The sequence below is a fragment of the Ctenocephalides felis genome, unplaced genomic scaffold (genome assembly GCF_003426905.1).
Source record: "Ctenocephalides felis isolate EL2017-DRISC unplaced genomic scaffold, ASM342690v1 CF-g0.4_SCAFFOLD_01492, whole genome shotgun sequence".
In the NCBI taxonomy this organism is placed as follows: domain Eukaryota; kingdom Metazoa; phylum Arthropoda; class Insecta; order Siphonaptera; family Pulicidae; genus Ctenocephalides; species Ctenocephalides felis.
In genome coordinates this window covers 6,269,598-6,286,124 of record NW_020537646.1, presented here as the reverse complement: position 1 = coordinate 6,286,124, position 16,527 = coordinate 6,269,598, and the positions used below count along the sequence as shown (strand labels likewise).

The following is a 16,527-nucleotide window of genomic DNA, read 5'->3' as shown; positions in this document are numbered from 1 at the left end:
TTGTTTAATTGTAAATAAATAAAAGACTATTATTCTTTAATATTGTTTTCTTGGGCAAGGGAAGCTACCATGAAGCTACACGAAAATCATCCGACTTATGTCGTTGTAGAACGAGAATATACGAAGAGAGCTTTACCCCACCAAAGCCAAACGCATGTGTATCGAAGCACGAAGTACCAGTTTCCAGATCGAATTCGATCGCGATTCATGCATTAATTTATTGTTGTGATTTTAGACGATTTGTTGTGATAGACTAGTTGACATTAAATGTTTATAACTGAAAATTTTAAATTTCCATAAAATAGCATAAATAACTTCTTTTCAAAGAGGTCGATATTAAATTTTTATGTTGAAAATGAACTTTGTGACTTAAAAATTATTTTTTCAATAGTATGTAATTGTTGGTAAATAATTTAATTCGGGATTGATCTATTATTGAACTTTACAGCATGATAAGAAAATTTTAAGTTTACCAAGTAACATTAAGCAATCACAATCATTCTTCACCGCTTTGTGATAATCAGAAACACAAATGAAATGGAAAGTAGTGCAAGGTTATGTTTTAATAAATCACTGTTTAAAGTTGAAATAAATAATCCTCCATTTATGATAAACCCCTGTGAATTTTTTGTTGACATTCGTCTTAGGACTTTTTAACCAAAAATTGTTTGTGTATAAATAATGAGGTAAAAGATAACTGTCAAAATGGCAAACACAATATTATTGGAGGCTCGGCCTTTCCGGCCTTTCAAGTCTAGTGAGGAATATCTCGTTGCCATGAGGGAAGATTTAGCAGAATGGCTTAATTGCCTGTATCCAGAACTCTGTATTAATTTTGTTAATTTTATGGACAAGCTTGACACCGGAGTCGCCTTGTGCAAGGTTAGTTATCAGTCATGTTTTATAAAGTTATACTTTTCTATACAATATATTTTTTATATTATGAGATTGTTAAATTGTTTTCAACAACTATTCAGAATAATAGTAATATAACTATTACTGATATTTAATTTGACTATGTTCTTATATGAAAGCTCTCATTTGCATGTAATAATATTAAGGAAAATTATAAAACAGTACATATAAATTCGATATATATTCATTATCGAAGAAGAAATGGTATCCAATATTTAATTTTCATTGTTATTATCATTTTTATAATAAGCCTTTATTCTTTGAAGGCATGCTAAATTCTGACTTACTTTTTCTTTCATTTCAATGTCAGTTTATTTCTTATATTGCACCTTTTTTTTCAAATCACTAATCTAATCGAAGTATAATTTATATTAAGTGCTTCATGGGTTTAAATTATTTCAAGAAGATACAATAATATTATTTTTATAATAGAGTCGAAATATAATAACATGTTTGCTGGATTCTAATTTTTATTGAATCCTAATTTTTGTATATAATTAATCTTAAATTATTTAGATTTACTTCGCCCCATCTCTCTTTTAATCAATTTTTTTCTATATAATAATCTATCTACATATATTTTCTGTGGATTATCTTCAATGAAATATTTAAAAATTAAAAAGTGCCAATATATAATTTGCATTCAAGTTCGTTTTTTCTCATTCGGAATATAACATTGATGATTAGATTTTCTATCAAAGTGTTAAAAAGGTCAAGAATATGAAAGTAATAAAAAACATTTAAATTTCACGTCGTCTTCAACTCAAAAAATTATTATTAAAAAATTTGTGAATTATTCGGCTTTTTTCATAAAACAATAAAAATGGTATATATAGTAAAATTGATGTTCGTTTTGTAATAATAAAGACGTTAAGAATTTTATCAGTTCGATCATATACTTCCATTTATAATATATTTTAATTAACAAATGAGGTTTAAATTCAGTAAATACAAAAGCAAATGTGCATCCAGTAAAAACACAAACACATCTTTTAAAAGCTAAACATCTTATTTAAAAGATTATGGTTCAACGTGCTTATATTTATTTTTGGACAATATTTTCTTTTCTATCTTATTTTAGAGATTTTCCCCTCGCTTAATGCTATCCTTAGTAGTTGATTTTATGCTTATTTTGGTAACTATTTAAAATTGAATTGCATTCCAAAAATTTAATGCTTCTATAAATTATATATATATATATATATATATATATATATATATAATAATTCATCATTTTCTGCTTTTCTCAAACATATTGTTTGCTTAAATCTTATCAAATTTAGTTGTTAACCCATATATGTAAACAATTTTAATTACTTGTTATGATAAGTTATAATTTTCTTTTTATTAGCCTTAACTAAAATATGGCACCAAAATTAGACAGTATATGATTATTTTAAAATTTAGGATCCAAAATAAAAAAATGCTACAAAGATTTTAGAATAGTTGATGAACTCTATATATTAAACTGAAATGAATATATAAACACAGTTAATTATCATATTGAATTTAAAGGCAAACTTATAGTTATATGGATATTATTATTATTTGGCGACTTAACGAAACATAGTGTAAAATAAACTGATTGAATTTAGGAATATTAATTAATATGTTTTAGATGAAATATAATTTTATCTAACCGCAGTTGAAAATATATTTGCGCTATAATTTACGTTTTCTCGGATCGTGCGAATATTTATAAATTGATATATTTATCATTAATGTCTTCCCGTTACAACAATATTTATTTAAAATATATAATATCATGGTACACGCATGTTTAAATTAGAATAATTAACTGTATAGGAATTAAAAACACAATTCAAACAATTTCTATTGTTCAATATCTCCATAGGCTTAAACAAATATAAAAAGTATTTACCACTATAATAACGCGAATAAATTTCTATTAATTACAAACTTATCACAATACTAGTTTTGTTCTCATCAATTTGTCTATGATGTATTCGTGGATTGTTGGCATTAGATAAATAAATTTAACTACTTGCATGTTTACTTTTAAATGAACTTTTCACCTTTCAACATCTCTGAGTCTTAAACTGATGTTTGTTTCACATTATATGTATAGAGTTGGAGTTTTACTACACGTGCTATGTAGATATAAATTGATGCCGAGAGACGATGTAGTCGTGGGAAGTCAAATATTGATCATCATGCAGCTGTTTTCATGTACTGCTTTGTAGATTTTTATTTTAGAAATTAACTCATCAGGAAAGTAATAGAAATTTCCCTCATTTTTCGAATTAAAACGACAAATATCCGACAACGCGTTATCTTATCTATCTAACGCAAAAAATGATTATCAAGGGGTAACACCACTGCAACAGTCTGAAAAACGTGATTTTTGTCATTTTTTTGGGTGGACGGAATGGTGATAAAATTATGATATTGAAAAAAGTTATTTAGTAAAGTTAATAGTTATTTAGCAAATGGAGAAAATATTCAAAAACGATTGCACCACAGACATTTCCAAGGCGCAAGAATTTAGAAAAATAATTACATATACTACCAGCTGTAGCACATGCTTATAGCTAAAGAAATTTGCAGGAAATTTTAATGATATTGATTTTTGTGTGATTGGCTAGTATTTGAATAAATAAGAAATTTACAAACGTGTTACCCTTAAGAAATATGTGAACAGTTTGTCTATTTTGATAAAATAACCAAACACCGTCTATATCTGGAGAAAAGAGAAAAATACTCAAAATATTCAAAAACGAAGGCACCACAGACATTTTCACAAGGCATCTAGGATTTAGAAAAATAATTGTATGTACTACTTATTGTAGCGCATATCTATAGCTAGAGAAATTAGCGGGAATTTTAAAAATATTGATTTTTGTGTGATTGGCTAGTGTTTGATTAAATAAAAAATATATAATGGTGTTACCCCCCCCCAAGAAATATGTGAATACCGTCTGTATCTGGATATTAACACGTTAATCGCCACGACAATATCAAACTCTAGTAACTTTATTAGATAATTTATTTAAAAATGCACCGAGAAAACTTAATGTATCAAAGAACAAATTGTTTTGTCAAAATTCATAGAAAAACACAATTTTTTATGCCACACATATATGACTGACATGGCGATTAACGTGTTAATGTATAAAACAGATTTGTGAGAATTTATTTATAGATACTTCTTAATGTTAAGATTATAAACGTATGCATATAATTTTTTAGTTAAAATTTCATCATTCAGCCAAGTTTAGCTTAAAACTCATTGTCAGCAAATACAAATACAATAGGCATTTAGTCAAAATATAAAAAGATCTTTTAAACTAAACATCTTATTATGGTAAAAAATTATGGTTCAACGTCTAATATTTATTTTTGGACAATGGTTTCTTTTTTATATTGTTCCAGATTTTTTTCCAGTTAGTTACTACTTTGTATTAGTATTTCTATTTTATTATAAAAACACAAATTCTATTGATCCTACAGTTCGACTTTCAATTTGGATTGGGTTTTTGTGAGAAATGATTAAGAAAAAATCAGTTTACCGATTTGGCTTGGTGTATGAGCATTTTACAAGTTTGGCTGAATTTTGTGTTATATGTAACTGCATAATTGGTCGAAATTATTATTCCATAATTATATCAATAAGAAATGATAAATTGTTTTGTCTTAAATATTATAAATCAAAATCGGAAAAGCTTACTGGGTAGTATATATATTATAAATCACATTGAACCAAAAATCATGAATATAATCACGATATAACTGTACGTTCTAAATAACCAAATTGTTTTAGTTTATTTATTGAAAGTCAAGCATAAATAATATCACGCATATGTAAATTTATTCCTAACCACCTTATAACTAATCTTATTTATTTGAAAGATCAAAATTTATTATGAAGAACATCTCCTGGCAGTAGACAGTAATATTGATTTCGCACCAGTTTATATGGCGTGCACAAGCTCGAAAGTATAGTCTCATATATATGTGACCACGGAAAAACCAATGAACCAATGTAGGAGTGACTTGTCTAATTTATGTTATTTGAACAATTTCAATTAGATCTACCTATAAGTCAAATTAAGATATTATTGCAAGCCAGGAATATTGATTATTTTAAGTAGTACAAATATGACATAAACAAGGATGATTTTACTTGAAATGCCATTCTATCACGGAAAGATTTTACAATGAAATCCAGTTTTATTGCAGAAAGCATCAAAAGCACAATGTCATTTTTTGATCATCGATTGGGGCGCTAATACATAATTGATCAATTTTTATTAAAAAATATCAAAAATTTTCAAAATTTGATTAAGAATCTAGTAATGTGCGTATTGTTTGATCTTTATTATGTCGAAGTTGATTTATAGAAATTTTCAAAAGATATTGTGTTTGCATAAAAAATAGTTATTATTAGAATAGGTATTAAATTAATGACATGCTGGAAAAACAACTCAATAGTTAATTATCAATTCCATAGATAATATGTAACGATAATCTAATAGAATATAATTATAATTAAATATAAATTATAAATTATCCTAGAAATTAATAATATTGATTAATGTTGACTTACAATTAGATCAAGTGGCAATTTTCTTTTCAATCTTCTATAGTGGTTTTCTGTTAGTAGATATTATATGTACTCATAATATTTAGACCTATAACTAGGTCAAACAAATAAACTGATCAGGGCACATTAATATTAATAAATGAAATGTGATTTTAGCAAATCTAATGTTCATTCTCTTTATATAAAATATACTTTATATAATATCATGATTTGTACATCAATTTCAACATTTCCACATTGTTTTTTGCATTGAGCTACTATTATTTCAAAGTGATATTCTTTCTTTATTGAGCTGCTATTTTTTTTCAAAAAAAATTTCTTTATTGAGCTGCTATTTTTCAGAATATATTTCTCTTTGATATTTGAAGCAATCTAGAAACGCCTGTTGATATTATATATCCTTTATCAATCGTGATTTCCCCCGGCGTGTCTGTGCTGTATATGTCATAGCAGTTAAAATAATAGTTTATGCAATAGATTCGTGATTGTTGTTATTAAGTGTGAAACATGAACATTAATCATATTTCCACCAATAATTTATAATTTGGAGTATTACTGATGGAATTGAAATTTTGCCTTGTAAGTAAATGTTCGATTCCCATCAATCGATTCTCTGTAAGTCGGTATCGCACTATGCTAACTTTCTACGATCGATTCGAGTAACATTGCTATAAAAATCGCTCTTGAGTTCTATCACGGAAAAGAAAATACATAGTATGTTCAGGAACATTTTAAATAATTTGCTTTAATACAATATTCACACGTATTACGACATTCCACGTCAAAGCAAAGACTCAGCAGGTAGACGAACATCGATTTCGTGTCCGCGGACAAAAAGTATGCGAATCTCGGCCTCGGATTATATGTGTAGACAAAACAAAAAATCTGAATTTACGAATTCCAGACTTTCACTCATACGTAATTTTTACTCTATTCTCGTATCTATTGTTTTAAGCGATTAATAATTTTTCTTTCTGAAATATTGTAACATTTGCCTACCTAATGTTGTCCACTTTTTTATTTCTTGAGATACTGATTGTACTGATTAGTGGACCTATTCTCGGATAACGTAGCTATGTAATGTTATAGTATAATATATGAATAAGAGAATGTTGAAGATTTGGTACTCCTATTTTATTTGAACAAATCATATTTTCTTGACGTTGGTTCTCAATGTGTTAATAGTCACAAAAATGTTAAAAAGCTCTAACTAATGTTTATACGCATTAGCATTAGCTAACCATTATTTTAAATTTTTGATACAGTCAATGGCTGAAAACTAATCTCCAAATAGTAAAAATGTCTAAAAAACATTAGTTCGACTGTTACACTAGTCACATTTTGAACGAAATAAGTGTGACCTTACCGTAAGGTCTAAAAATCTAGTAAAATAAATAAATTTGATTCGTCAAAACCAGCTGTTTTTCAGCAAAGATAAGACTGTTTTCCCATGTTGATCTCTGCATCTTAGATAGCAACTCGGAATAAGATAATATTTTACACAAAAGATAAAAATCTCAGTGCTGTACATAGATTTTGCATAAGATACACACAAAATAGGCTTGCAAGTTATTAAATAATATAAAATTTACATTATATGTTATTTTTACCTATTCACATATTTGCACAGCGCCGATAGTGCCCACGGCAACATTTACTCATTTACTTATTTGTTTATTTATGTTCTAACGACACGAAGGTGAAAGTTCATAAGTCACAATGAATCGATGGCTTGAGATTTCAAGATTTGTAGAATTTTTTTAAGATGTTTAGAAATTTAATTTATTTTGATTAGATTATTCTGCACATTGTTTTGCTACTATTAAATACAGACACGAGTTTTCAAATAATTGTTCATACAAATTAGCTAAAAGCTGCAGCCATTGAATAGGTAATAAGCCCGGCTCGTTTTTGAAATATAAAAAGCTAAATGATAACACGTCATCGAAATTGATTGGATAGTCAAAGTGATTGTATTGATGACATTGTAAGTTTTATTTTACTGCTTTATTATTCATAAAAATCAGAGGTATAATGTAAAATTAGTTTAAATGGTTATGCATATCTCTATTTTTATATATGATAATTTTATTAGACTAGAAACAAGATTTTTTTATTATGTGGTCGAGTTTCTCACACTACACTAAACTTATTGCACGGCTCTATTACTCAATGTTAATTTACTAAATTCGATTATCGATTATTATGCATGATTCCTATACAAATATTATTTCTTCTAGAGTAAATATGTTGTACAAATTTTAAAGTAAACGTTTTATTTTCAAGGAGATATTCTTTTGAGAAAGTGGAAGTTTTTACACTTTGTGGAAGTGATATTATTTAAGATTTTGGATATCTTTATTATTGTAAACTTTTATTGAAAAGTATTTACTCCCTGAGAATAAATGTTGTATTTAATTTGTTGTTTGCAAAAGAGGTGCTTGGAAGTTTTTGTTTTCGGATATTATTTTTTAGAAAATTTTTCATAATTTGTTTATTTGTTAATTTTTCATTTTTTGTATTTTTTACATTATTTTTCCCATATCATTTTAAATTTAATGGTAAAGTCACTCTTATATTTATTTATTTTTCACTCACTAATTATTTTTCCTTCTGCTTTGCCTTAATTTGATTATCCTATGTCTATATTGTGTTTAAGTATATTTATCTTTCAGTCTATACATTTTTACATAATATTGAAAATGAGTGCATTTTTTCTTAATTGTTAACCTAATATTTACATATCGATTACACATAGATGATCTGTAAGTAAAATCTTTGCGGCAAATATTCATAAAGGGTCTGAATAGTGAGAATGTTTTCTCTAATTTGTTTAACACGAAGGTATAAGTGAAATAATATAGGACAATTAGTGTTAATTTCTAAATACCGTTTGGAGGCCTAGAAACATTATTTGATCATCTGTACTCAAACTTTATTTAAATATGTAATGCGATTGATGGTACTTTATGGATTGCAAATAGAGTAGAATAACTTTTATAATAAAATTTTGGGGGGTGTTTTATCAAGTAAAGGGAAGGTAATAATTTTAAAACATGGTCATTACTTCAGACGTTTCGACGTAAAATGCTTCATCATTATAAGTGTACCTATAATTTTGAAAGATACAAAAAATGACAAACCAAAAAAATTTAAATAGTTTTTTTGTAAATAATTATTTTTATTAGTAGATATAAATTCATACATACTGTATCTCAATTAAAAAAATTACACTGGAATGAGAGATCATAAATATAAATTCTTAATAGATGTTATTTATGTTCATAGTTACATATTTATTAATGTTATCTTACATATCTATTAATGTTTTTAATAATGATAGTTAAAATTCACAATATTTATAAAAAGGCATTTTTTTATTGACTCTTTTATTTACAACTGTCCAATAAAGGACATTTAGTAAATTTAATGAATAAAAAGGCATTTGAAGAAAAAAATATAGAAACTTGTGAATTAATAAGGACTTTCTCAGCATAAGCGTTAAGAGATATTTGCTTAGATGGCCTTCTTGCACATTTTATTTTATGCAAATATAGAAAACTGACGATGTAATTTATACAACCTGTTTAAAAACAATAAAAAGATACATAAAGAAACAAATCGTTATCATATCAAGCAGTACAGCATTTCGCATACATTATTCATTCTTATACACATAAACATGAAATGAGTATTGTAATCGAGCAGATCCAGTCACCCATAGAATTATTAGCAGTTCTAGATGTTTGCGGTCGATTATTATAATTCCATTCGTAATTTATAGTATTAATATATCTCATAAGGCCTGATAAAATGAGCCATTGTTAAGTGCTTTGTGTGTAATGTTATCTTCGTGTCTGGTATGGACACGGCGCGTTCGCTGTGACAATGAAGTCATGAAACTTAATGAGTCGGCTTATACAAAAACTGGTCTCGATACATAATATAATCTCAAAGAGCGCATTGATAGAGAATGTTGGCGTATATTGAGCCCGTGCCTAGTATATACTATTATATTATACTATAGAATCAGCCCGGCATTGGGATAGCAATAAAACATTTCTTGAGATAGTCGCCTGGTCGCCTGGTCGCCTGCCTGATTCAAGTCGAGGAGACTTATATTTTATGTCGCTTTGCCGTTAGGTGTTGCTTGCAGACGTTAATGATAAATATCACAGATGTAGATAAAACGGAACATACAGATTGAGAAGGTGGCAGATAAAAGTAATAATCTGTTACTGTTACGGATCTTGACAAAGACTTCTAGATCAATCGGTTAACAAAAGGTCGTTGTGCAAATTCTAACCTTACATAATAAATGATTGCATTTACGGACTTCACAATTATTTGATTTTTGCGAAATCAATATAAATTTGATTTTTAATTTTATTGCCAAAAAGTCCTAATAGTTGAGGCAAATGTGTCATTATTTTCGACTGTGATTCTAGAAATATTATTCACGACCTCCGACTCCAAAGTTTGATCAAAGCTCTAGGTTGCACTTATAATTTTTTTAACTCCCGTAGGGCAAGTTATAGTAATCGCAAAAAAATCGAAAATGAAAATTTTTATATATCTTTATATTTCAAAATCTTCTAAACATTTTGGCATACCTTAGAAAAAGTGGATGTATGTGTGTGTGTGTGCGCATACAAATTTTCGTCGACGATTTTGGGAACACGGATGAAGCGATTTGAATAATTCAAAAAACGTTCGATTCGTATTGATAAGGAGACGTGCTGATTAGTTTTTGGCGAGGCAGGTCCAACCGTTCCAAAGATATGGGGTCAAAAATTCCAAAAACGGTAACTCAGTTTTTAAGAGAACGGAGCGTCCGATTTGAATAATTCAAAAAACATTTTACTTGTATTAACAAGATGAAGAACTGATCAAATTTTCATGAAAGCAGATCTAACGGTTTCGGAGATCTAGTAGAAAAAAGTAAAAAAAAGATGCTATTTGGCTGTCAAAAATGATTATTAGACATATGCGCATCAAATTATCAGATATTTTATAGAGATTTTAACAATAAGTATAAATTTTGTTTACATTCCTATGGGTTCCGTACCAATGTTTATTCGTTAGACGGTGACGCGGCGCTTACGCGCTTCGATGATTCGTCTCTATGCAGTTAAAGCAGTACGATTGCTTTGAAAAAAAGTTCAAAATATTTTTATCTTCAAAAAAAGGAAATTTTTGTCAAAAATTTATAGTTTCTCAAAAATCTAATTTTTTCAGAGTAATTTTTTTTCAAAAATGTTGATCTTTTTAAAAAAAAAAAGAATTTTTGGTACGGGAAGTTCCAGCAATTTGCCTTAAGGCACGATGCCATGCGCCCCACTAGTTCTGATTTTATATCATGTAATGTTATCATTTTTTTTCACTTGCACATAGCAATTGAAAAATATTTAGTATTTAGAAGCTTTTAAAGAAAATTTTATTTTATTTCTATTTTTCATGATTAAAGTTATGTTGCATTGTATTTTGTACCATAAAAATAACAAATTTAATTAATCGACATCAAAGACATTATAATATACATGTGTATAAAGTCTATGATCAACATACATATGTTTGGTTGATGCGAAGAATGACGTCAAGTCTTTTGTTTTGATTCCTGGATTGAATATATCATTGTTTCATAGACCTGAGTGACAAAAAAATGTTTGTAACTATTTTATAATTGATTTATATAAAATCCATAATAAAATAAATCTGTATTAAATACTGATAAAGCCATATTAAATGCTGATTCTATTAAAAGCGATTTTTAGAGCGATCTTTTATCTAAAATGAAACATAATTATTTTTGTCATATTGATGAATGATATCAATTTCATATTCTTACGACATAAATTAATTTTCTATGCTAATTTATTGCAGCCGCTTTCAAGGTGGCTTGGAAATGGGCAACCTTATTCAATATGCAATGTTTATTTAGAAAATATAATATGTAGGTACTGTATCGCAATTATTTACACGCAATTAATTCGCTATAGTTATATGCTGCTCATTAACATTTATATTTGATCGCTGTGACCAAATAAGGTAAAATATTCTAAGCTGATATAGAGAGCATGCAGGTTATGCCAACGGTATGTGGTTCGAACAAGCCCAGTTCTTGTCACCGCTGGGTTATTAATTGCTGCTCAATTTTAATCCATAATAGGATCGTATCAGTTTAATGATTTTATAAATTAATTCGATTTGCAACAGCTATCATGGATAGTATGCACTTTCTAATCGAAACATTCCTGAAATTTCACGCCAATTCGGATATAAATTCTATTAAGTCCTATTATCTATTACTCTAAAACTTGAATCTATATTATATACAAAAGAGAATTGAATTGAATTTTTAATTCATTTATACAATATCGACATATCTCAGATCATGATATTTCTAAGTAATCGTCGTTTACTTGATCATTACATAAATTTTATTAATATCATATGCATTCACGTACGTGTACAATCATTTCTTGCTATATTGCAATGAGGTCAAGTAGCTTTTTTTGGTCGTATGTGTTGCGATAAACCTATCATTTGAAAGATGATTACTAACAATATGTGTATAATTTAAAAGTTGAATACATATGTGCTTGTTAAGATATCGGTCATTAAAGAGAGATCTGTATCTAATTGTTGAATTATTGATACATAATCAATAGTACAATAGAGTTTGCTAATGCTAAGTATCGATCTGTAACATTTTTATTCAATGAGTTTAATTGCGCTTTGTGAATTAAATCACTATGATTTATTATTTTATAGTTATTATTATATTCTAATTAAAATTGATACATTTCATAATAAATAGAAATAATAATATAAAGTCTATACTTTTAAAAAAAAACAGCATCGATAATGAATATTTTATTTATGTGTAGGAATTTTAAAATCGTGCAAAAATAATTATAACACATTTTTATTTTTAATAGGATATATTATTCAAAATGATAATTTTTAATGACCTTATTATCGGTTCTAGTCATAACAAAATTTGAAATGCATATCACAGTATACTAAATAATACTAGTACAATGCAGACAACGTCCTACATGTTTTATTTGATTATTAGTAGTAGTCACATGACAATGATGCTCTATCAATTATCACATTCTTACAAATTTACTAAGTCATCAATGAATATCTTCACTTTTTTATGGTAATAAAAATACGAGTCTGCACTCTCTATAAACAATTCTGTGATAATCTTTATTGATCGAATAATAAATATTATTTCTTGATCTTTAGTTCACTTCCACGAATTATAAGGAAATAAATATAATCACACAAGAGCATTAATATCAATAACTACAATTATCGACTTTCCATTTTCAAATAAGTAGCTTTGTTGCTGATAGATGCTATGACATGTGTTCATAAAATATTTTATGGGTCATGTTTATCTCATTGAACAATTTAAATATTGCATTTGTAGTTCGTCGACTATCTGTTGAATGTTCTTTGTTGTATATGAACTAACATCCAAGTTTCATATCTAATCTGGGAGAGAGTGTCCCTTATGTCGCTCACTTCCTTATAACCTAAATTGATCGCCAATTAAGTATTGTATGGGAAATTGTCATTGATGTTATCAACAGTTGGAATAAAAACGGATGTAGTTAATTTGTAGGTACTTTATTTGATGGAGAATACTCATTATTGTGAATATAAATGCTTGGGAAATTTATGGGATTTTTGGCAGATTTTGTAGTATTTTTATTGTCTTATTTAAGCTAGGCGTGTGAACAATTATTTTGTGTTGTATTCATATTGAAAATCTGCATGTTATTACTCTCATCCTTCTTGCTAAACTCCCAACTCAAAACAATCTAAAGGACTGTTGTTGTTCAAGAATTTCGGGTTGATTACATAGGAGGCTGGTCAAATCTTCAACAAATACAACTCATACTCAATTTTCAAATAAATTTCATTAATATTCGTTTCTCTAAATCTTTCTGATATATCGAATTGTAGCGCCAACGGAGACATGTAACACGTCACGTCTGTTTCGCATGTCATAATCACAATACGAAGTCATTCAATGAACACCTTATACGCAAAATATACGATTTGCACAACAATAAATGCATTTTCATTAAAGAAAATGAATCCATTGTTTGTTATGCGTTTATGCATGCCGTCGTAAAATTCAATCCGATATGCGTAGAGCTAAAATGAACGATAGTGAAATTTTACATCTCGTGTAGGAGCTTGGGAACTTTACTAACCGAAGTAAAAAACAGCCGAATGGTAATAGAATAATTCAATGAGTCTTGTGTGATTCTATATAATATTGAGACACTCTAAAATAAAGAAAAGTTCTAGCAAAATTTTAATTATCTTAATTACAACTGAATATACAATGACGACCTACTAGCATGATACATAATATAAGTTATTTCTTATCTCTTTTTCTACGAAAATACTAAAGTGTATTATTAGTAATCCGGTCTTAATCATCACATTTTCCTGTATTTTATTTTCTTTGAGAAATTCTCATCGAATGGTGCAAGAGCTAAAAATAGATTAGGAAAAAATTAATTCCAAAATATTTTCATGAATCATAGCACATCACACATTTTTATATTATAATTATTGATGAATAATTCTTTTGTATACGATGTTTTTACTAACATCAACAAGAAATACTAATTTTAAGTGGATCTGTATTATGTTAGGGATTTTAAGGTTGATCCTTGCCTTTATATTATTCTAAAGTTATTAGAGTACTCTATTAATCAGAAAGATCTATGTATTCTAGTCTAATTACGTTATCATAATATTATTAATTATAGTGCTAGTATCAATATAATATAAATTTGTATTTTATTTCAATCGACTGCAACATTTCTCTTTAGACGTAAATTAGTGCGTTGATTCTGACTCAGACGCCGAGTACAACTTGTCAATTATTAATTAACTTACGATGTCATTATTAGAAATTATTATCTCATAAATAATTCTTCGCAAATGAATATTGGCATGCAATTTCAATCTTAATTTTATTGAACATTGATTAGTAACGCTGATTTGTTAGATTAAATAGAGTTTAGTTGATATGTTTATTAAAGTTATTGTATGAATTGAATGTATAATTACTTTTAGCTTTTGACATTAGCCTGACTAATTTAAAAAGCTTTTAGCTGATATTTCGGAGTAAATTTGAAAACAAGTTGACATTCAGATTATAAAAAAACCATATATGATTTCACATATTTTGTTATGAAAGTTGTAGCAGCTTAATGAAATTCTTATGTCAGCAATCAACAATTTTATTAAAAACATGGAATACATCTCAGATTATAATAAACCTGTTTTGATTGTGATTATGCAATTTGTTCATGAACATCGTGTTTTGCTCTACTTCTTGTGTTATTATATCAACTGTTAATACTTTTCAATGTAATGGGCGTTAAAATCAATGAACTTAATAAAATGAAATTACAATTAAATATTTATGAAATTCTCGACTGCTAATTATATATACTTAGATCAGTTATAAAACACTAATAAGAACATGAAACAGCTACATGCGCTTAACTTGGTTTTTAGTTAAAAAAATGTTCTTCGAGCTGAAACTTTTGTGAGTCAGACTTTTTCTCAGACACCAAACAACATTTTTCACTGAATCTTATAGAAAACGCGTCAATATTGGCCACATGGCTTTTCCTTTCTAAGTAGAGGTCAATTTTATGAGGACATTGTTCAGTCCATTCACCATGTGATAAAATCTACAACATCGTCCTAAGACAATATTGTATTTAATACTTATTTATATCATTTGTTTATTTTATTTACAGCATGCCAACAATGTGCGAGCGATGGCCGAGTCTTACGTATCTCGGAGGCTCGCAAAGTCGGTGTCTTTAACGTCGTCAACTAGTCTCACGACGAGCGTCAAAGTCCATCATCAACATCTGTTGTCGCTCTTGAGGAACCAAGAGGACGATTTGCCAATACTTCCTGCCGCTAGACCTGGTGAGTGTTTCCTGGTGGTAATATTTATTGACACTTTAAATAAAACAGTCGTAGTTTCAAGATTTGTATTTGCAGTTTTTTTTGTTTAAATGCTAATGTATGAATAGTGAATAGTGATAAGAGGTATTTGTATAATTATGGTGAAGTTTACACGTCTGATAGTCATCGTCTCAAGGCTATATATAGAGTTATAAAATCATATTTTCTTTGTATCGAATACATATATTAACTACGTATTAGATTTTTGCAATAAATATATGATTTTTTTACTAAATTCACGTTTACCTTGACCATTCAACCATTATATCTTATTCTGACTAATTGAATTTATACATTTTACAAAGTAATATTATACTATTGACTTACCTTCGTTATTTGCAAATATATGACTTAAAAGCCTCTATAAAATGCTATATTTTAAAGCTACGTTCAATGTCTAATTCATTTTAGAAACTTGTTGTTTTTTATTTGTTCTTAATAATTAAAATCTGAATTTAGCACAAAATATTTTGAGATACGGACGATCTGATACTTGATATCAGGTTCATTTTGGAAATAAAAATAAAATTGTAGGAAGCTCGTTAGGGTAAACCGTTTGTACAAAAAGTTTGTAATTTGAAAATGTTTTACATTATGATGACAAATACTAAAATTGATCACTTCTCTCACATAATTCTAAGATATTTAGATAATCTCTAATTAAAGATATGCACACCAGGATGAAACTGGTACATTATAATTGGTCTCAGAATTCTAAAAGATATTTAGGTAATCTCTAAACAAAGTATGTGGATGAAACAATATTATATTACGTCTTGGAAATTAAATTAAAATTATAAGGAAAACTGCACAATTGAAAATATATAGATAAATTCTAATAAAAGTATATCAACTTCTGAAAAGCGACAGTGTTAAGTTCAAGTATCACTTTACTTTATCTTATGGTCAACTGGCGTTTCTTTAAATTTCTATGACATCTTAGAGAGAACCTAAAATTAGCATAAACCAGTGCAACATAAATACCAAGCTGTATAAAATATTCTAGAACAACCATTGCATCA

General features: G+C 27.8%; 1 protein-coding gene across 1 annotated transcript in view; it reads left to right on the top strand.

Moving 5' to 3' along the window:
• Positions 1 to 217: 217 nt before the first annotated feature.
• The window catches only part of LOC113371543 (GAS2-like protein pickled eggs), a 44,030-nt gene continuing 27,720 nt past the window's right edge, over positions 218 to 16,527 (top strand). The window contains exons 1-2 of the mRNA XM_026612171.1: positions 218 to 882; positions 15,289 to 15,466. Of these exons, the coding sequence (XP_026467956.1) occupies positions 706 to 882; positions 15,289 to 15,466 (355 nt within the window). The 5' untranslated portion in view covers positions 218 to 705. The remainder of the gene's footprint in view (positions 883 to 15,288; positions 15,467 to 16,527) is intronic.